The following is a 19,257-nucleotide window of genomic DNA, read 5'->3' as shown; positions in this document are numbered from 1 at the left end:
TATAGAGTATGATATTCTCCTCTGAAAGTACAAAGTAGCATGTAATTTAAATGCTGAAGCATAACAAAATTGTTGTTATGAACAGAAGTTGAGTAAATGCACTATGTTACTTTTGGGCTATAACACTGTTTGATATCAGTGAGCAAACATTGCTCTTATTAGTTCAGCTCAAGGTCTCTCAGCTAATCTTTGGTGTGCTGCGATCCTAAAAAGACTTTGACCCTCACTGTCAGACCTGAGGCTTATAATATTTGCTAATTTATGTGTAGCACCAGATGGAAGGTATTTGTCAAGGAGGATAATGAGAAAAGCAACTGAAAGTTAATTCAGTATACTTTTCTGTGACCACCGCCCTACCTGAGCTCATCATCTTTTTCCCTTGATGGGCCCATCTGGTACCTCATGCATGTTTTTGCATGAACAATTATGAAGTATACTGAGAAGGTCTGCTTCGGTCCCTTCGGTCCCTTCAGGCCAGCTAAAGTATTTGTGCTTGACCTCAGAGAGTTTATCACTGGTAGGGAGCACAGTGGGAATACTTCCAGTGAGGATCGAGCAGGGACACAGTGTCACATCCTTGACAAGGGGCTTCAGATTCCTAGCGGTGCTCCTGGTCCCTGAAGATTAATTACTTGGAGTGTCTTCATCCGCTATTATCATACCTACAGTCTAGTTTTAGTCACAGTGATGCAGCTGAGAATTAAAGAGGAGGGATGAAAGACTACCAAAGGAAGCTAAGGTCATCCACTACACATGCCTTATCACATTTTATAGTAGCACAACTTAAGATACATAGACATTCATATATTAGCAGTAGGGATGTCAGTTTTAGTTAATTTTGGTTTCGATAGCTTGACTCGGTAACAAAAATGTTGCATCTTAAGATAAAAATGCAAAATGACGTGACCATTGACTCAGTGAGCTTTAGTGTTTAGTGCTGTTTAATGGCGGTAAAATTTGAATGTTTTGTGATGTAAATGTATTGCCTTTTGTTTGTTTTTTTCTGTTGGCTTTGCTGGCAGACAGCTGGGGAGCCACATTAGCATGTAGAACCATAGTGCCCACTGCCCACCCTTCCTGTCTTCACTGCTTAGTTAACATTAGCCTTGGCTGAGAACTATGAAGCAGTACTGCTCAATCCCGATTACCCCTGGTAACGCCGTCCCCATTGGTGTGACAATGTTTTTCTGAAAACATGGTGCCCAACCCTTTGGTCTGGGAAACCTTGGGAGAGCGCAGAGTGTGGGCGCACAGTGTTTATACAGCAACGCTGTTGTATCAGGATGTTGTAAGCCTAGTGACTAGTGACCTAACAATGGAATTAAAACTCTTGGGTCCGGCACATGATGACATTGGGCCCAAAAATACTTTTTCCCACTGGCTTACATTGTGTAAAAGACATCTGTAAAATAGTCGATAACTTTTTTTGAGCATCACAACTGCCGCCAAATGACTCGTTTCACTATCAGGCTTCGATCCATTTAGTCTGATAACATTTTGAAAGTCTAGAAGAACTGCACATTTAAACAACTTATTGCCACTCAAGTTAGCAGAGTGCAAAACCAAATGTTAGTTGTTGTCGGCTGCGCTTGGCAGCTCTCAGTCACCACAGGTCTCCTGTGTGCATGCTCTATGGCCCGCACAGTGTGAAAATCGTGCTAATCATACCTGGATCATAGAGTCATTTTATATGAGCCAGTTGAACAATTTTGACATCTTGCACCACTGAGCAGCCTTTATAGGAATGAACAGGGTCCTTTGTCCAGTGATGTATCCCATTTTCTTAATACATCCATGTGGACAGTGAGCATGTTTCCGTATGTTAACACCGCTGGTCTGTCTCTCACCAGGTTCAGTTAGAAAGCAGTGCAGTAAACTAAAGGGTAGCAAAATAACCTATGAGGCCAAACATTTTCTCAGCAATTAGCAGATCACCATTGACTGAAGTATATCAGTGATAACATTTGAGATTTTCCCTTCTCTATCAAGAGGTCTATGATGTCCATTTTCATTTCCAAACTTGTAGCTAGTGGTTGTGCACCGCTTGTCACACTGTCTCAGTAGGAGTATTAACAGCTATATATACAACAAGGATAGTGTGTCATGTGGATTCAGTTTCTGCCCACTGAGAGTTAAAAGCATGTGTGAGAGTGTGAGTGTGTGTGCAGGTGTCTGCATGCCACCCACTCTCCAGCAGGCCCAGTGTTAGAGAAGTTATTGGGACATCTCTGATCCAATCAGTTGATAGTCCTTGTGTGTGGGGGACAGAGGAGCTGGTGGAGGTCAGGTGGAGAAGTAGTGACCGGTGACCTGGAGACAGCAAAGAAAGTGACACATGATGTCAGGGGTGGAGAAGGAGAGGAAAGGGCACTAGGGTGTGAGGATAGGCTTGGGGTTTGGGGGAGGGGCTATACATAGTTGAAATTCATGGATAAGGTTACCCAACCTCTGCAGTGAAATGCATTGCGATGAGCTCTGGCCTAATTATAGAATAGCGGTTTGGGGGAGGGGGGCCTTTGGCAGGGAGGTTAGGAGTCACACTGTGATGGGGTGAAAATGGGTGAATGTCAAGTTTGAGAGCAGGCAGGGTGTCATGTCAGCAGACAAAAGGGAGGCAATTATGTTATGTCAAATCCCTTTAATGAAAAGCAAAACTGGTGCCACATACTGTACACACATTGAGTAGAAATGAGCATATATTTTTGTAAAATGGCATTTCCTGATAGAGAAACAAGATGAGCATCCTGGGACAAAAAAAATGTATCTACTGCTTACATATTGTAATTAAAGTGACTGGACACAACACTACAAACAGTTACATTCATACATTATAAACACATTCATTCTGTTTATGTACAAAGTTGAGCTTATAAATTGAGTCCATACAATTCTCTGATATACAAAATGATATTTAAATCACTTCTCACAGTTTATTCACCATACATTCAAACTGAAGCAGCATTCTCCCAATAGTTGTAAAACAAACATAAGTAATAAATAATGACATAAAGCCTCTTCATACTTCGAACTTCATAGAACGTATTGCTAGAAACTTAGGGATACTCACCGACTGTTTATAAGGCAACATGAAGCAGATATGACATAAACTTCTGTGAAAGTAATCAGGTCCTCCTCCAGACTGACTGTTAGTATTATCAAAAATATTGTATTTGCTGTTACCTTGATAATGATGCATTTTGATGTGCTTTAAAATTCTTAACTACAGAAGCCCATTTCTTCCTATAAAATACATGAAAAGTTAAGCATGTTAAAGAATTTAAAAAATACTTATGGTAAGTCATAATTATGATACTGTTACTAAGTACGTCTGACTCGGTATGGTTTATCATCTCAAAAGTTTGTATTATCGCTAACTTTGAAACTGTTCTCCGAAGAAATCAACATCAAAGCCTAAAAATGACATATGCTTCAACTGACAGTGCCCTCGAGCAATTATGACAAGGGGAAGTCAGTTGTTTTTATTGTATAGCAATAAAGTCCGTGAATGGAGGAGGTCAGGCTGGTTAGGTCAACAAAATATTGGGCATGGGAGACAGCTGTCTGTTTCCTTCTTTTTAAAAGAAAATGACAACAATCAAACCCTAATCTTAACTTAAGTGGAAGTGCTAAAAACTGCAATTCCTCTAGTGGCCACTTGAGGCCAGCTCCAAAATGAGTCTGTCCCCATAGAAACTTATGTTTTAATGGTTAACTTTACAGCAGAAATAAACATGTTTAAAGTTTGGTACAAAAAACAGTTAAGGTTTCTATTGCTAATTCCCCTGTTCATGACAACTGCATTATCTAATTTTGTAAAATGTTATTAAGGCCTTAAGATGTGCATAGTTAAAGGCATGGCTGCTTTGAGTGGGTGCCATCCATTGACAGTTGCTAACATGTTGAGGATGTTGTCGCTATTTCATTGAGGTTTCAGTTCATGAAAGATAATTGCAACACTTTGGTCGCCTAAAAAAGTCTTGTTCAGCATTTGCTTGAAGGCTACCAAAAGACCCTTTAAGGGGTCAGAAATTTAAATATCTGGTAATTTTTTGTCATAAGATTTTAAAACTTTTTTTCCTGAAAAAAAATTGCATTGGCATTATCACAGTCAACAATAGCTACAAAAGCATTGTGGCAACGAAAAAAGCAGCTAGTATAAGGGTTAGCTCCACCTTCTCATTCCAATATGCCTTAACCATATGTTTATTATTGTAAACATGATGATGAAGCTCCCCGACTCTAACAAAGTAGTAATTCTGATCCAAACCACAAGCTTTGTCTCTCCCAACCCAAGTTGTGTTTTTGCTTTTATCTAACCAAACTTTAACCACAGCGCCATCTTACCATGAATCAGAAAAATCCTTAAGCTGTGATTCGTATCACTTTTGAGCAACAGATAGATGTCAGATCAAGTATTATTGTAGAAGTAATTGACAAATTGATGCATTTTGTCATTTAATTCAATGGATATGTTGATATGGCTTCATGTTTTTGTATCATGTATTAGACTATAAAGGTCTGAGGCTGAGCGTTAAAAAGTTTTATTTAGCAACTCTCCTTATGCTAGCAAAAATGTTTATGTGTGGATGTACAGCTACAGGCTAATAAGCCTATTTGTGACACTTGTTAAATACCCCCCCCCCAAAAAAAACAGTCCGCAGTGACCCTGTTGCTCCTTTCATCTAGTTTCTACCAAAAACACAGAAACAAATATTTGCAAATTCTGGAGGCCTCACTAATGTTTAGTCTTAACTTTAACTTCCATTCATACATTTGCTTAAGACCTTGTATGACTTCTGTGGCAAATTAAATGCCAAGAATAAGCGACACCCGTTAGGTAATGGACATTTCTTCTTGCTCTCAAACAAGACATCAAGAATACTTAATGCACATTTTATTATCATTTGTGTGCTAGGTGGCGCTGTTCTTGTGTGGCAAGCATTTTTGCCAGGGGCTGAAAGGAAGGGAGAGGATGATGAAGAGGAAACCTCCGAAAATGAGAATAGCTCCAGCTGAGCCGACGCAGGCCACGGACCAGGACAGCTCATGGTGTAAAGGTATGGAGTGATCACTGGACAGCAAGGCGAGCACAGACTGGTGGAATATCAGGATAGAGAGAAGGACCAGTACACCTGCACACAAAGAAGAATTGGTGGCCTGAGAGACATTAGAATAAAAATCACATTAGAAGATAATGGAGCGGGTATCACTACTCATAAATAACCCACCTAGCTAGCACCAGATGTCAACACGAGGTCAGAAAGATGTTGTACTCTTACGTTACACAGATGTTACATTTTGGTTGAAATAAAAATCAGTTTGAGAATATTTTAAATGTCTATCAACATTAGGGTTTCTTGTTGTGCGGATGTTAACATTTTGGCATTTTGTAGACATTGGGTTTTAGTCTCCTTACGTTATGACTACATTTTGTAATTACGACAAGATGATAATACCATGTAGAGCCATCAAAATCTCAATGTCATTTTTCATCAATATTCTACATCAAATTGACATTGGCATTAGAAGTTGTCCTGACATTGAATTTTGGTCACCCAGCATGACGACCTAAATTAAACCCAGTATTAATGAACTGTAAATATAAATAGATATGTAATCTGTATGGAATGTTAATATAAATTGGTGGCCAGCAGGACAGTATCCCAATCAAACATTCAAACAGCATTCAATCCTTTTTGTACCAGGGGTCTGATCTCGGACCATCTAAACTCCCTGCTCACTCAGCAAACTTTAAGTTGCTGTCGTCTCCAGAGCCATTCTCCTCCCGACAAATGGAAATTTTTGTTGCAGACCGCTTTCTGCTGGTACGGAGGGGTATTTCCTCTCACTGTAGTAGCCAGATTTGTGGTAATACTGCAATGCCAAATAGTGACTCAAGGTGGTGCATCTTTTTTTATGTTGTGACATATTAAAGTTAAGAGTTGAGCACACGATGTCGCCACACCACTCTGACTGACATCCGCACGAGAAGACTCAACAGTAATGTGCAGGTTATATTCTACGTTCTACTGCTCATGTATGCGAAGAGAATTAAAGTGCCGTGGAGACCTGGCATGAAAGGTCAATGTTAAGTTCTGCAGAACAAAGTAATAATGAAAATCTCCATTTCATCGTCTGTCGACTCTTTGAGCTAATCTGCTATCTTGGAGCTCTTGCTAACTAGCTGAGTCTACTAGCTCTCTGCACTTTTACCTTCTATGATACATCACGCAGGTGCAGAATGTACCTGTTGGTTGGCCGTCAGTTGTAGTCCTTGCGGTGTGTTCATGTGCAACCTTTTGGCAATCGTGGTGCAGAAGTATTCTTTACTTGTTGCTATTTCTTTGATACCGAGTTGATGTGCCTGGGCCTTTAGGTAACAGTAACCGTCTGATGCTAGTAGGTAGCCCTGTCACTGTGCGTGTGGTCAAACAGTGTGGTGTTGAGAAGTCTAGTGCAGTGTTTTTGATGGAGATGGCAGTTCAGCATGCTGAGATGCCATCAAAACATTCGAAAGTATGGCTACTACTCACCTTCCATTCACATTATGGATATGGAAAGAAGTATTGTCTTGGCATCGCTATCACTTTAGAGATATTGTATTTTTGTTAACTATACCCAATCCAACTTCATAATGTCAACAAACAACAGATCATAAAGACCAAGTAATGATTAGAGGGAGAGCGGGTTGTCCTCTAATTGGAAGGTCAGCGGTTCGATTCCCAGCTTCTCCGAGCAACATGTTGAAGTATCCTTAGGCAAGATACTGAACCCCAAATTTCTCCCGATGCCACGTCATCGGAGTGTGAGTGCATGTGAAAAATTACTGAGTAGCAGGTTGCACCTTGTAGGGTAGCCTGGGCCACCAATGTGTGAATGTGTGTGTGAATGGATGAATGTGACAATGTAGTGTGAAAGCGCTTTGACTGATCAATAAGACTAGAAAAGCGCTATACAAGTACAGTCCATTTACCATTCACCATCTTTCCAAATATCAGTCACCTAGGGATATTGCCATAATTGACTATAATAACATAGTAAGGTCCCACCTGATAGGATGAAACAAAAGGAGGCTGGTTTAAGAAAGAAGGCCACTCCTTTGCTGAGAGACATGGCAATGCAGATGGAGCCCATTACCATCATGGTCAGACTCAAGAGGGCCAAGATAGCTGCTGCTAGATTCAACTCTGTGAGGAAGAGATAAACGAAATTAGAAGAGGAAAGGGATTAGAGTTTACAACAACATTTGCAAGTGTAGTTAAAGTTGAAATATGCCGTTTTATGCAGGGAGAAATATTCAGCAAAGATGGCACAACCTCACAAAGTTTGACTCTACTGGGCTTTTTGGTTTGAATTGTGCCACTTTCCCATTCTGGCTCTGTTTAAAACAGATTTTATTGGCATTGCAAACCTGAACAGGTGCAACCCAAAAAAGCTGATGATTTCACGACTGCCGTTGCCAATTTTCTGTTTTCTGACACTCGACCACACAGATATTATTATTTTATTAATTGAAACACAGCAGATGCAAGCTTTAGGGAATGCGTTTCATTGTTTGGAGGAAAAAGAAGCCAAGAGGGAGGTGAGAAAGATGACAACAAAAACCTGTATGTGCCCATAAGATTTTTAAATTAACCTGCATAGACTCATATCTTGCTTGACATGAATCAGTCATCAGAGTGAACACATTTTGTTATTGTAGTTTGCACCACAGAGTGTTTGGAAGAGTCTTTGTTGTTGGTGCCTGGCGTCTACAAGCTGGCTGCCAAACAGTCACAACTTTCGGGCAAACAAGACTGAGTAGTCTAACATCATATGGGCGGCTCAGTGAGGCTGTATTTAGGCACACAGACACACATGCTCACCATGACAAAAGATGTTCAGCAGGTATAATGTTAACCATGTACGCCATGTTAGGTTGGTATGTCAGCATGATAACATTAGCTAATTCGCACTTAATGCAAAATGCAGATGGGAGTGTCATTACAAGAATATTCTACCCGCAAAATGACCATTTGTATATCAGTAACTCACCCTAGTTTACCTTGAATTTGCGAAGAATACTTTGTTTTTGTTGCATGCCTGCATGGAGAATCTAAAAATCGCTTACGTTCGTCATGAATTGATGTCATTGTCAATGTCAATTTATCCAGTTGTATGCTCAGTACTTCCCAAACAAATTCAATTATTGCTAAAACATCATGATTTAAAATACGTCAGGTCAGTCTCATGCATGGTAGAGTAGCACGCCCTGAGCATGCCCAAGTGTAAGTGTTTTAGATCATAACGTTTTAGCTTAAATGCATGTGTTTTGTAAGCACTGAGCATACGACTGGACAAATGAAACTTAGATTATACTGCGCGAGAATTTGTTACTGGGTGTTTTGAAATAGTTTTACTGTTGTTGATTATGGACTTCAGTTAATGCATAGTGTTTGCCTTTTTTTTTTACATTCTTTGTTCACTGTGGAGGCAAGTGAGAAATATGTTTTCTTCCTGAATTCAAGGTGCCACTGAGTAGTTTATCAACAAATGTTCATTTTGCAGGTAAAGCTTTCTTTTAATTTGAAGGTATTTAGTTATACACCAAATTCGGATTTCTGGTAACTGATGATGGCCCTATCTGAAATATTAAGGCATCACTATAAAGTGATTGCTAGTCTTCCTTAAGAGAACATGAATATCTGTGCCAAATTTCATGGCAATCCTTCTAATAGCCAAAGTTCGTTTTGGAGAATAGTGAACAAATGGCCAGCCTTACAATGACTAACTCTGCCTCTGATTGACTTCCCCTGACATTCTTATCCTAAACTTAACCATTCCCGCTCCTTTTGCCTAAACCTAACCTAAACCCATAATCTAACCATCAAACGGACAGAGTACTTGCCACTCAAAGAGAGACTAGGGCAGGTCATTCCTTCACTGTCCTAAAATCTGCAAATTAGTTTTCAATAGTTAAAAATATTTCACTCAAAAACATGTGTCAACCTCATGGTGGTGCTATAGGAAACGGCAATTGATAACCAAATTCATCAGGACATATCATATCAGATGCATAAATATCTGTAGAAACTGTCAAGGCAGTCCAGTCAGTAGTTGTTTAGATTTTTCAAGTCTGGATCAAAGTTGTGGACCGACCAACAGACCAACATAACTGCTAGTGTGGCTTAAAACTGCATCCAAAATATTCACATGATAACATCAGTGTTTACTTAGTAAATCTCTGGATTTAATAAGCACACAGTGCACCTTCTCATTTGTTCTCATGGATGATATAATAAATGTCTGAGCAACTCGTAATTGTATCAAAACATTTCCTGCTCAAAACTTTTGAAGTTTGAAAGCTGAAGTTGACTTAATGCTCACTGAATTCTTGGCCAGTTGATTTTCAAACTGCACTGAAACCAATGGCTGCCTGGACAGTAAAGTAAACACATTAATCAGTCTAATAGTTTATGGTTTGCTTTGGAAAATGGGTGGCAGCAGAAGTTAATGGGCTGAAACATGCAAAAACCACCAACATGGTCCTCTGAGCACCCCAAAGAACGTCTTTATTGATAGTAGCTGCACTGTGATGTAACTGTTAGTGTGCACGGGCACGTGTAAGAAAATTGCAGGGAGGAAAGTGTGATGTCTCACTCTTGTTAGTTGTTTTCTTGAATATGACTGCGTTCTCCCCAGAGGTGAAGAATTTGAAGTAGGTGCAGTTGGATTCTGTGGGTAAAGAACAAAAAAGATTATACAATGACAACAACTGCACACACACACACACACACACACACACACACACACACACACACACACACACACACTCCTATGGATGGCTGCTGGTCTTCTGTTATGTGCCTCCTATGCATCCATGCACTCTGTCCTTCCAGGCATCATTCCTATTTATATCCAAGTGTCGAGCATTAGCTAGAATACACACACACACACATGCACGCACTGCCCAGCACTGCACATATGGTGCCGCCAGAGAGGGTGAGAGACAGCAGAACACTGAGGGTGGATGGCAGAGGGGAGAAAGAGAGGTAGACTGAGAGAAGGGGTAGATGTAGGATAGAAATGGAGAGGCGTGGCTGCAGAAGAAGAAGAAGAAGGAGCGAGGGGAAGGGGATATAATATTTGAGCAAGTGATGAAGCGGGATGCAGGAAATATGGATAGAGGCTAAGAGGATGAGATGGCGGAGAAAAGGAGGAACGAGTTGGGGGCAGATGGAAGGGGTGGTGAATGAAGGGGAAGAGAGAGGGGAGCCACAGATGGAGAAGGAGGTGTGGGGAGCAGGAGATGTCAAGAGGGGGAGGAAGCACAGAGGGGTTGGTTAATACTGCATTAGACATACACTCTCCCTCAGTCCCTGTCTGTCCCTCTTCCTCGTTTCCCCCCTCTCTATATTTAGACAAAAACTGTGAAGTAGTCAGATTCCACTTGACTTCACAAGCGCATAGTGATGACTTTCACCCACTGAATATCATGTGGTCCAAGATGACCACATGCTTGCAGATTTCTTTGCACAAAAATATGTTTGGGCACAAACAGTTTTTTTTCTACTGTAGCAGACATGCCATTTATCAGCTTACTGATTTTTTAACACATTACACTATCGCAGTCAACTGCTTCTGCTTTCGCTACCCCTGCTGAGGCTATAATTATTGAGCTGTCATGTCCCTCTCCAGCAGGCTGCGAAGATGGATAGCTGGTCTTGAGATGACAGGCGCGGCATCAGCGGGGCCGCACTTTGCTCGGGACGGGAGCCAAAGGCATGTAAACAGCGATGTGAAACAGAGAAGCAGAGATGGCAAAAACAGTTGTTTTCCTCCAAACATGACGAGCCCACGGCCATCTGCGACAGGCGGCGTGGGCCAACAGTGTTAGGACGTGTGAGAAAGATTGTCAGAAGCATACTGGCTGTTCTCACACACCAACAGACCATCTCGGAGGCATGGATAAATAACCGCTAGATAGAAGCAGCCAGAGATGGAGGACTTTTTGACAGGGGAGATGGATTAGCCTGTGACGGTTGGATAGAAAAACAACAGCATCACTCATGGTGTTGACAGTATTTATGTATATACATGACCAGATGGAGCCCATAGTCATCACATACTGCTGCTTTGTCAGTGGACTTTCACGTCTACATATTATGCTCTAGATATCCTTCTGCGTCTGCTGTTGACATTTTGGAATGCCGCTACCGACACTGATATGTCAACAAAAGCACATGATTAGGATTAGGCAACAAAGGCACGAAATGTTAGGTTTAGGCAAAAACGGCACATTAGGTGTAGAAAAAAAACATCACAGGTGAAAGTCCAGGGTTTGTTGGACCCATCCACCACCCCTCCCACCTGCCCTATAGGGACCTTAATGTTCCGATGCCATCCAGCGGCATGTCATGCAGACATGACAGATGCTGTCCGGCCATATATCATAACACACTGTAAAATGTAATTAGGTTGATTTCACTTTACTTTTAAATCTAGGAAACTGATTGCCTTGAAAAACGTGAGTAAATATAACTGTTATTCTTAATTCATATTTACTTTATATCCAATTTATAAGTTAACTTATAATTTAGCTATATTTACTTAATTTTGTGAAGGTGTTGCAGGTTTGCTGGTTGCAAACTAGTCAATCATATTTGTATTCTTAAAAATGTTAAAATAACAGAATTTAAAGATCTCTTAACTTCATCATTGGCTAAATCCTCTTTGTGATGATAAAGTTAAGTCACTTAGAAAGAACAAGGTAATTTGACTTGTCATTTTGAAGTTGCAACAACTTCACAAAATTAAGTAAATATCGCTAAATTTTGAGTAAACTTAACAATAAGACACAAAGTTAATATTAATTAAGATTTATAGATATATATGCTTTTATGTTTCTACGCAATCAATTTCCAGGATTATTTTACGTAACATCAACTTGTCAGGTTTATAGTGCACAGCAACAGGCTCTGAAATCTGTCGAAATCACTGCAAAAGTATTGGTATTTGACAATTTTGCAATCAGAAAAGGCTGGTGACCCATGTGCATCTCTCCTGGATTAGAGATTTCTTTTGGTTTCCTCACAGCTCTGCTGTGTCTCAGCAGATTCCCTGAGATAGGCAGTGATTCTAGGAGCAGCACCTCCCCAAGCCCGTCTTGCCCATCTCTATTGTCCCTATACCTGCCTCTCTCCATCTCCTGACTCGCTTTTCAGACAGAAGTAGGTCATTGTGCGGATAATCGACACACTCTTGAGAACCTAACTGTGGTCAAGTTGAATAAAGCGTTTTTAGAGCGGAGCTGTCACAACTCCAAACATGGATGTTCGTCAGCACAACAAAATCGTGGTCTGCCCCTCATTACCTGTCTGTACTATGTGTACTACAGGAGATGGTTAGGCACCCAGTCAAGTGAAAAACCTGAAATCGATGCTTCATTACACTGACAGTGTTGTGAATCACAAAGATTATATTGTGTAACGCTACACATACCTGCTTTGCGCTGTTACAATAGCATCAGAACTGAAGGCAGCTTTACTGTGGTCTGTTTCTGAGCATCATATTTCTTTAATGATTCAATTTGCACATTATCTGTAGGATGACCTAGATACATATGTATGCAGGCAGCTTCACATACACAGCTATCCTCTCTCCATTCCTTTAAAAGGTTACAGTGGATGCACACACTGTGTGTATATATACACACTGTGAGAAATTATGTTAAATGTTTATCAAAAAACATAAATATGTCGCTCAGAAATCTGGAGGTTGTTAGTGGGATGACATTTATTTTCATTAAAATGAAGTGTTGGCATAGCAATCCTCAGTCCCTTATGGGCTTGGATAAAAGACCTACAGATGTAAGCATATTCCCAGAGGGCATACATCGTATTAGTAATGCTTGCTCTCTCTGGTTTCACATCAGTGGTGATGACAAAGAAAAATCGTGGTGATAAATTTTAAACATTTTTCCTCAATTATGTCGAAAACTTGCAAACCTTCCAAAATTTGTTTCTAAAAAATTTTAGGCAAGAAATAGACAATGCAGCAGAATCTTGATTCCTATTTGATTATCACAGCTTAGCTATTATTTTCAACCTCCAATTTTACTATACAGCAAACAGTATGGCACCCACTTCCTGTTCATAAACTCTCATATTACATCTAAACAGTGCACTAAAATTTGTTTCTCAAGCTATTTTTGGCAGTAGGCAAATAGGCAATACAGTAACAGAATCTTGATATGTATTTGATCAGCACTGCCTAGTTTTACAGTTTGATCAGAGTTTGGTCTGAGTTTGTGAGGGAGAATGAGGGGCAGCTCTCTCAATGCCAAGAGGCCACAAAATAGAAATAATCTTTTTCAAAATAAACTTACATCTGTAAAATACTTTGTATTTTTGTGCAACAAAGCACGTAGTTGGGTCAAGTGAACAGAGGGCTCCCAGGTGAAAGTCTGAGGTTTGTTGGACCAATTCACTGCCCCTCCTATGTCCCCTTGATCGGACTTCTCAGCTCTTTATATTACGTTGGTATTATGTGGCCTTTCAAACCATTGCTGTCCGTGTATCATAGTGTCGTGAAAGGTGCCGTTTTGTGTGAGTGTCTGACGCCAAAACCACTGTCCGAGTGCAGTATTTGACCAATTGGGAATGAGAAGAGGCTGTCGAGCCAGGGAAAATGCGCTGGATGATGTGTTTTTGAGCTGAGAGATGAGCAGGGAGATCTGGGCACTGGTTAGATGGAGGGAAGGGTATCACAGTTCATTAACACATACTACCCACATTGTTATGTTACAAAACTGGTTGAAAATCAGCAAAGTATCCCTTTAATTCACTTTCACTTTAATACTGAGGCGCATACTGTAGCAAGGCTGCCTCGAGGTAGACTTGCATGGCCGGGCAATTCAGTTTGCAGAGAAGCAGACACAAGCAGACAGTCGGAGAAACAAAACAGACACATACCCTCCAGAAAGCTCACCTGCTCACCTACTAGACAGCACAGACAGAGAAACACAAACTCACACAGACACACTCCAGCTAGGGGTCTCACCTCCAGGTAGTTCAGCGGGGCCGCAGCTCGTCCTCTCTGGGTCGATGTCAGCCACCCATAGGGTGCGGATGCAGCCCTTCCACAGGCCGTAATGGGCCATCTGGCAGGTTTGGTTGCTGCTGAAATTCTTTGGTTGTGCCAGCTCCACCCAAAACTCTGTCCCCATGCCCAACACCGTCAGGGTCACGCCAATGATAGCCACAAAGAAGGCCAGTTTGATCTTTCCCTCCTGGCTGTCACTCATCTTGTGGATCCTCCTCGGTCCCCTTCCACCTTTCATTCCACCCAAACCCCCAGCTTGTCCGGCCCCAGCCACCCCGATACGACCGTCCTCATCTTGCTGTACAAAAAAGTTGGACCACATGTTGATCCTAACTGGCCAGGCCTGAGGAAGACCAGGGGAGAGAATAGGGCACTTGGGCTAAAGATTAGAAGAGAAAATGATAGATGGAGGGATGGTATAAGAAAATGGGGAGAGGCTAAGTATAAAGAAGGTGCAGGTTTAGACGTTTTTAAAAAAGGAAATAGCTTTAAACTAGCCTGTGATGGATGGGTAAATTGAGCAAAAGCAGTAAGAATGAACAAAGGATCAAGTGTGCAAAACAATTACATCAGACAAAAAGAGATATGAATGGAGCTACAGTGAAGTGGGGGATGGATGAAGTAAGGAAATGACAAAATGGGAGGAGATGGAGGTGAGGACCAGGAGAGCCACTTTCTGTTTTCCGTCCAGTCCCCTGAAATAGACAGATGAAACAGAAAGATGAAAGAGCAGCCGGCATATGCTTCACAAGAGCAAAATCCTTTCATCGCCAGCGTAATATTTAATTTCAAGAGCTTTATCAGCATCTACAGTATACCCTCCCCAAAAGCCATATGACATACTCTCAGCCAACAATAGATAAGCCATATGGCGTTTCCCTGAAAGGCAGATTTTGCTTCAGATGAAGAAACAAATTGGGCAGGGCGAGCCAGTGAAGTCTGATGGTTCAAGGTGAGAGTTAACACCACAGCGCCAGACTGGGCCACCCACCTTCTATTTTCCCAGAGGAGTTGACAACAGAGCTCTTTCCCGAGCAGGTACACTATCTGTGGCTTAGACACAGATCCCCTTTGATCTGAGGGGATAATGGGTTGCCACAAATACCTCCCATCCTGCATTATGTGTACCGACAAACACTCGGAATCTGCAGCCATGACTCTTTTTCAGCGTGCATGTGAGGGTGTGTGCGTGTTATTCAGTGTGTGGCATATGCGCTGTGGCTTATGGAGCTGTTTCTGTTGTTCCAAACTGTGAGTGTGGGACCTTTGGAGCAGTTTAAATAACGTGAGTGACGGGGCACAACGGTGTCGCCGCTCTGAGCAGGGTGCATGAGAGGTGATAATTCATGCCTGAACCCTCTGACAGAGACGGGGCTGCAGTAATTAACTCTGCTGTGCAGTCCAACAGGTCACATAGTGGAGGCAAGAGGCCCAGCCAGTTAGGAAGGCAGCACCAGCGGGCCACACACAGTTGGTGGATCACTTAATTCAGAGTTTTGTGCTGACAGCACCAGAGGTTTTATATAGGTGTTGCACCTCATGAGCCTACAAGTTCTTTGTGTGCAATGTTTTGCAGTCTATGAATATAAAGAGCAGTGTGCAATGTGTGAATTTAAATTTAGTGTGTTGTCAGCAGGGGTGGTGATGTAACTTTTAGATCTGAAATGTGTACTTGGTTAATAGCACAAGAAAATCAGCAATTACTTGACACTTGATTATTTGTGTAATTAATTTATACATCAAAAACTTCCTCTTTTTCTTCTTCAATGTGAAGATTGGTGTTGCTTTTCTCAGTTTCATATTGTAAACTGCAAATCTTTGGAGTTTTGGACTGTTTGAGGCACAGCAAGACATTTGAAAATGTCATCTTTAATGTAATAATAATGAAAAGAATTGTAGTTTGCTGCCCTAAAGTTATTATCACAATTTCATAAGAATAATATCTGAAATTGATTATGCATCATTATATAGCAAATGTCTGCAAAATCCCACACAAAATATTCAAAATAACATGCAGAGGTGGGACTGAGTCATTATTTTTGAAGTCACAAGTCATTGCACCCACGTCCCAAGTCCTGACCTTTGAGTTTCATGTCATAAACAAGTCATAATGCCCTTATCACCAAATGTAATGCCAGTTTAACAACAGGGTATCCATATTTAAAATGTACACAAATCATTAATAATTTGTAAGATATTTATTTATTTGTTGAACAAGTTTGTTGAAAGTTTTTAAATCTATGTCTGTAATTTTCCACCTGTAACTTTCCACCACTTTTTACACCATGGAATTCAGTTTTTGTTTATGCCATGTAGTTTTATCTTTGGTATCATTTTATCCAACTGGCACTCAGTAATGTAGAACTAGTTCCTTATGGTTCTCACTGCAACTTAAGTGGATGCGGTTGGATGGGCTCAAACAAAGTGGATCATCTGGAGAATTAAGTGATAACTTTCAGAAAACGAATGGCATTATTTTTATGGCACATTTGTGTGGCATATATTTTAAATAATATACTTTATTGGACTTGGGAGAAGGTACATATTTTCAAGTCAAAAGGCTCAAGTCCAATTAAAGTCATTTGTTATTTTTGTTAAAGTTAAAGTTACAAGTCTTTTTTTATTGTTTTAAGTCCAGTCTAAAGTAATTAAAATTGTAACTACAGACTAACTTGATTACAGTTCATGTGACTAGAGTCCGCACCTCTGGTAATCTGTTTCTCTGTTATTCGTTACATGTCAACAGACTTTTTATACGTGTAAAACAAAAACTTAAATAACTCATAACATCTGTTGAGCTTGACAAAGCCAACTCTATCTAAAACAGTAAACTCAATTTTTAGAGGACCATCATGTAATGCGACTGAAAAATCAAAAAACAGCAACAAAGTAGACCTTGTGATGAGATTGTTTTGATGACTAATTTAATTAAATTTTAATCACAATTTGACATTAATTTGGACAACAGAAATTAGCAGAACAATTCCATGATGAGATTATGTCAGCAAGATATTATTCCACTAAATGTCAATAAAAAATAATTTCAATTTATCACCTGACCTGAACTCACAGTAAGCACTGTAAAGGGATAATCCTCTAATATTAGGAGCTAAGCAAATCTATGCCTGTCTCTAATGACCCAAAAGTTTGGAATAGCAGCCACGTATTTGAATACTCCTACAGCATTAACTGTAATAAAGAATATCAAGTCTGCAGCTGCTGACAGCCAAGTTAGTAATCATAGAGTTTCAAACCTTGATCACATTACATCCATATTAACCACAGGATGATCGGAAGGGTCAGAGCATGCCAGGCTTCTCTACTGGAGGGATAACAGACAAATGCTCACTTTGTAGTAAATCATTATGCTGTTTGCGTGTTTTTGAGGTTGATGATGCAACAAGAAGTATGGTGCACTGACTTTAAGTTCTGTAGCAGCTGAGCAGCTGATAAGCTTGTACACAAGGGTGCATTTTACACGAGGAAATCGTGAAACTGTTTCACTAAAGACAGCCACAGCCACCTGTGTGACATGTGGGCATAAGAAAGCAACAACTTGCTAATGCACTTGAGTGAAAAGAAGAATATAAGTCTGACCTGTTTGGTGTGTGTTGTTCAGTTCACGAGGAAGAGACGCTTGAAACTTAATAGAGGGGGCGAGTGGTGATGGGAGAGTTAGAGAGAGAGAGCGAGAGAGAGAGAGAGAGAGAGGGAGGTACATAAGGGTTATGGAAAGTGAGTGTATCAGGGGAGGGGGCTGCAGCCTGGTTGGTTAACAGTGTTGATGATCAAATGTGTGTGTCTGCATTGCTGTTTACGCCTTAGACTGCTCCGGCAATCTCAGCAGCACCCTGATCACTCAACGCACATGTTTGAATCTTAAATCACTGGGTAGACGTGCTGCAGGGTGGTCCGCTCACATGACGACAGCCATGCCTGTGTGATTAAAAACATGTCTCTATCTGTGTCAGCCTTGCTTGTTTGTGTGTGTGTGTGTGTGTGTGTCTATTTTAGACAGCCACCTGTTAATGACATTAAGTAAGGGTGAAGGAGGAGCCTGTGTTTATGTGAGAGGTGCCAGGATAGCATTTTATTGCAACACAATATACTGGGAAGAAAGTGAAAATGTGACACAGGGACGGAGAGTGAAAGTGAAATAAAGAGAGCAGCAGAGAGGGACACATGGAGGAGGAAAATGAGCAAGAAAGGAAAGAAATTAGATGAATGAGGGATAAAAAGGTGAAGGAACACTAATGTCTGAAGTAAATGCAGATGTGGATGACACTGGGAGGAAGTGAAATGGGTTAGAGAAGAAAATGAGAGTGTGTAGCCCCATGTCATTCCTCACTGAACAAGGTCCAGATAGATTTCAGAGACTCAGCCTGGTCTTGTGGAAAGCTTTGCTTGTGGCCCAGCCCTGCTTGGCTCCTGCACAGTTTAGGTTACATACGTGGCACCACGAGAGGGAAGCCAACCCCAGCGGCCAGCCACACTCAGGGAGGGCAGGAAGGAGGGAACGAGGAGAGGGGAGGGGGCAGTGGGGGTGATGCAAACTGAGAGTGAGTTGGGGACGACAAAACAGGAGAGAATGGGAGAAAAGGGACGAAACAGGCTGTAGGCTGTGACAGGAAAATAAACACCTACAATGTCCAAAACAGTCAAGTTCATGCTGCTTTTTTTAGGACAGATTGTTGCTAAAGCCACAGTGCAGTTTGCAGATGGACTTTTGCAAAGAAAAAGAAACTTGTTGGGCTTATGACGGCCGTGATAAATTGATTCATCTGGAGTACAGCTATCTGTTTTAATGCACATATGTGTGTCTATTCTTTAAAATGACTTTGCTTCTAATTACGCAGCCTATCTCTGCTCCTCCATCAAATGAGATTGATAGAAAGTGTCCACTGGCAGTCTGAGGCCATTAATAATCTACAGTATGCTGATGTGAACAATCTTGTCCCCACATCACTCAAATATTCCTGTCAGCAGTGCTGATTTATGCTTGAACACACTGAACTGCACACTTACTGTGTGTGCTCATGCATGCAGCCATGCACAAAATGACCACATGTGCACAGTATATCTCTTACATTGATGTTGCGCAGTAATGTTGACGTTTGTCTGATCAAGCTTAAGTTTCAAATAACAAAAGTCAGTGTATAGTAAACCTATTTCATG

General features: G+C 41.0%; 1 protein-coding gene across 2 annotated transcripts; it reads right to left on the bottom strand.

Moving 5' to 3' along the window:
• Nucleotides 1–2,606: 2,606 nt before the first annotated feature.
• cacng6b (calcium voltage-gated channel auxiliary subunit gamma 6b) lies at nt 2,607–17,763 on the bottom strand. 2 transcript variants are annotated; one of them, XM_088084425.1, is made up of 6 exons: nt 17,680–17,763; nt 14,581–14,777; nt 14,041–14,461; nt 9,640–9,714; nt 7,050–7,187; nt 2,607–5,132 (listed from the first exon to the last, which is right to left on the bottom strand). In XM_088084425.1, the coding sequence occupies exons 3-6, from the start codon at nt 14,402–14,404 to the stop codon at nt 4,912–4,914; spliced, it is 798 nt and encodes a 265-aa protein (XP_087940551.1). In that variant the 5' UTR covers nt 14,405–14,461; nt 14,581–14,777; nt 17,680–17,763; the 3' UTR covers nt 2,607–4,911. The 2 variants fall into 2 exon arrangements, with proteins under 2 accessions (XP_087940551.1, XP_042346241.2); XM_042490307.2 differs by having other exon boundaries at nt 14,651–14,777.
• Nucleotides 17,764–19,257: the final 1,494 nt, after the last annotated feature.

This window comes from Plectropomus leopardus, chromosome 11 (assembly GCF_026936395.1).
Source record: "Plectropomus leopardus strain MGB_pleo_1.0 chromosome 11, ASM2693639v1, whole genome shotgun sequence".
In the NCBI taxonomy this organism is placed as follows: Eukaryota; Metazoa; Chordata; class Actinopteri; order Perciformes; family Serranidae; genus Plectropomus; species Plectropomus leopardus.
This window is presented reverse-complemented; position numbering and strand designations above follow the sequence as displayed.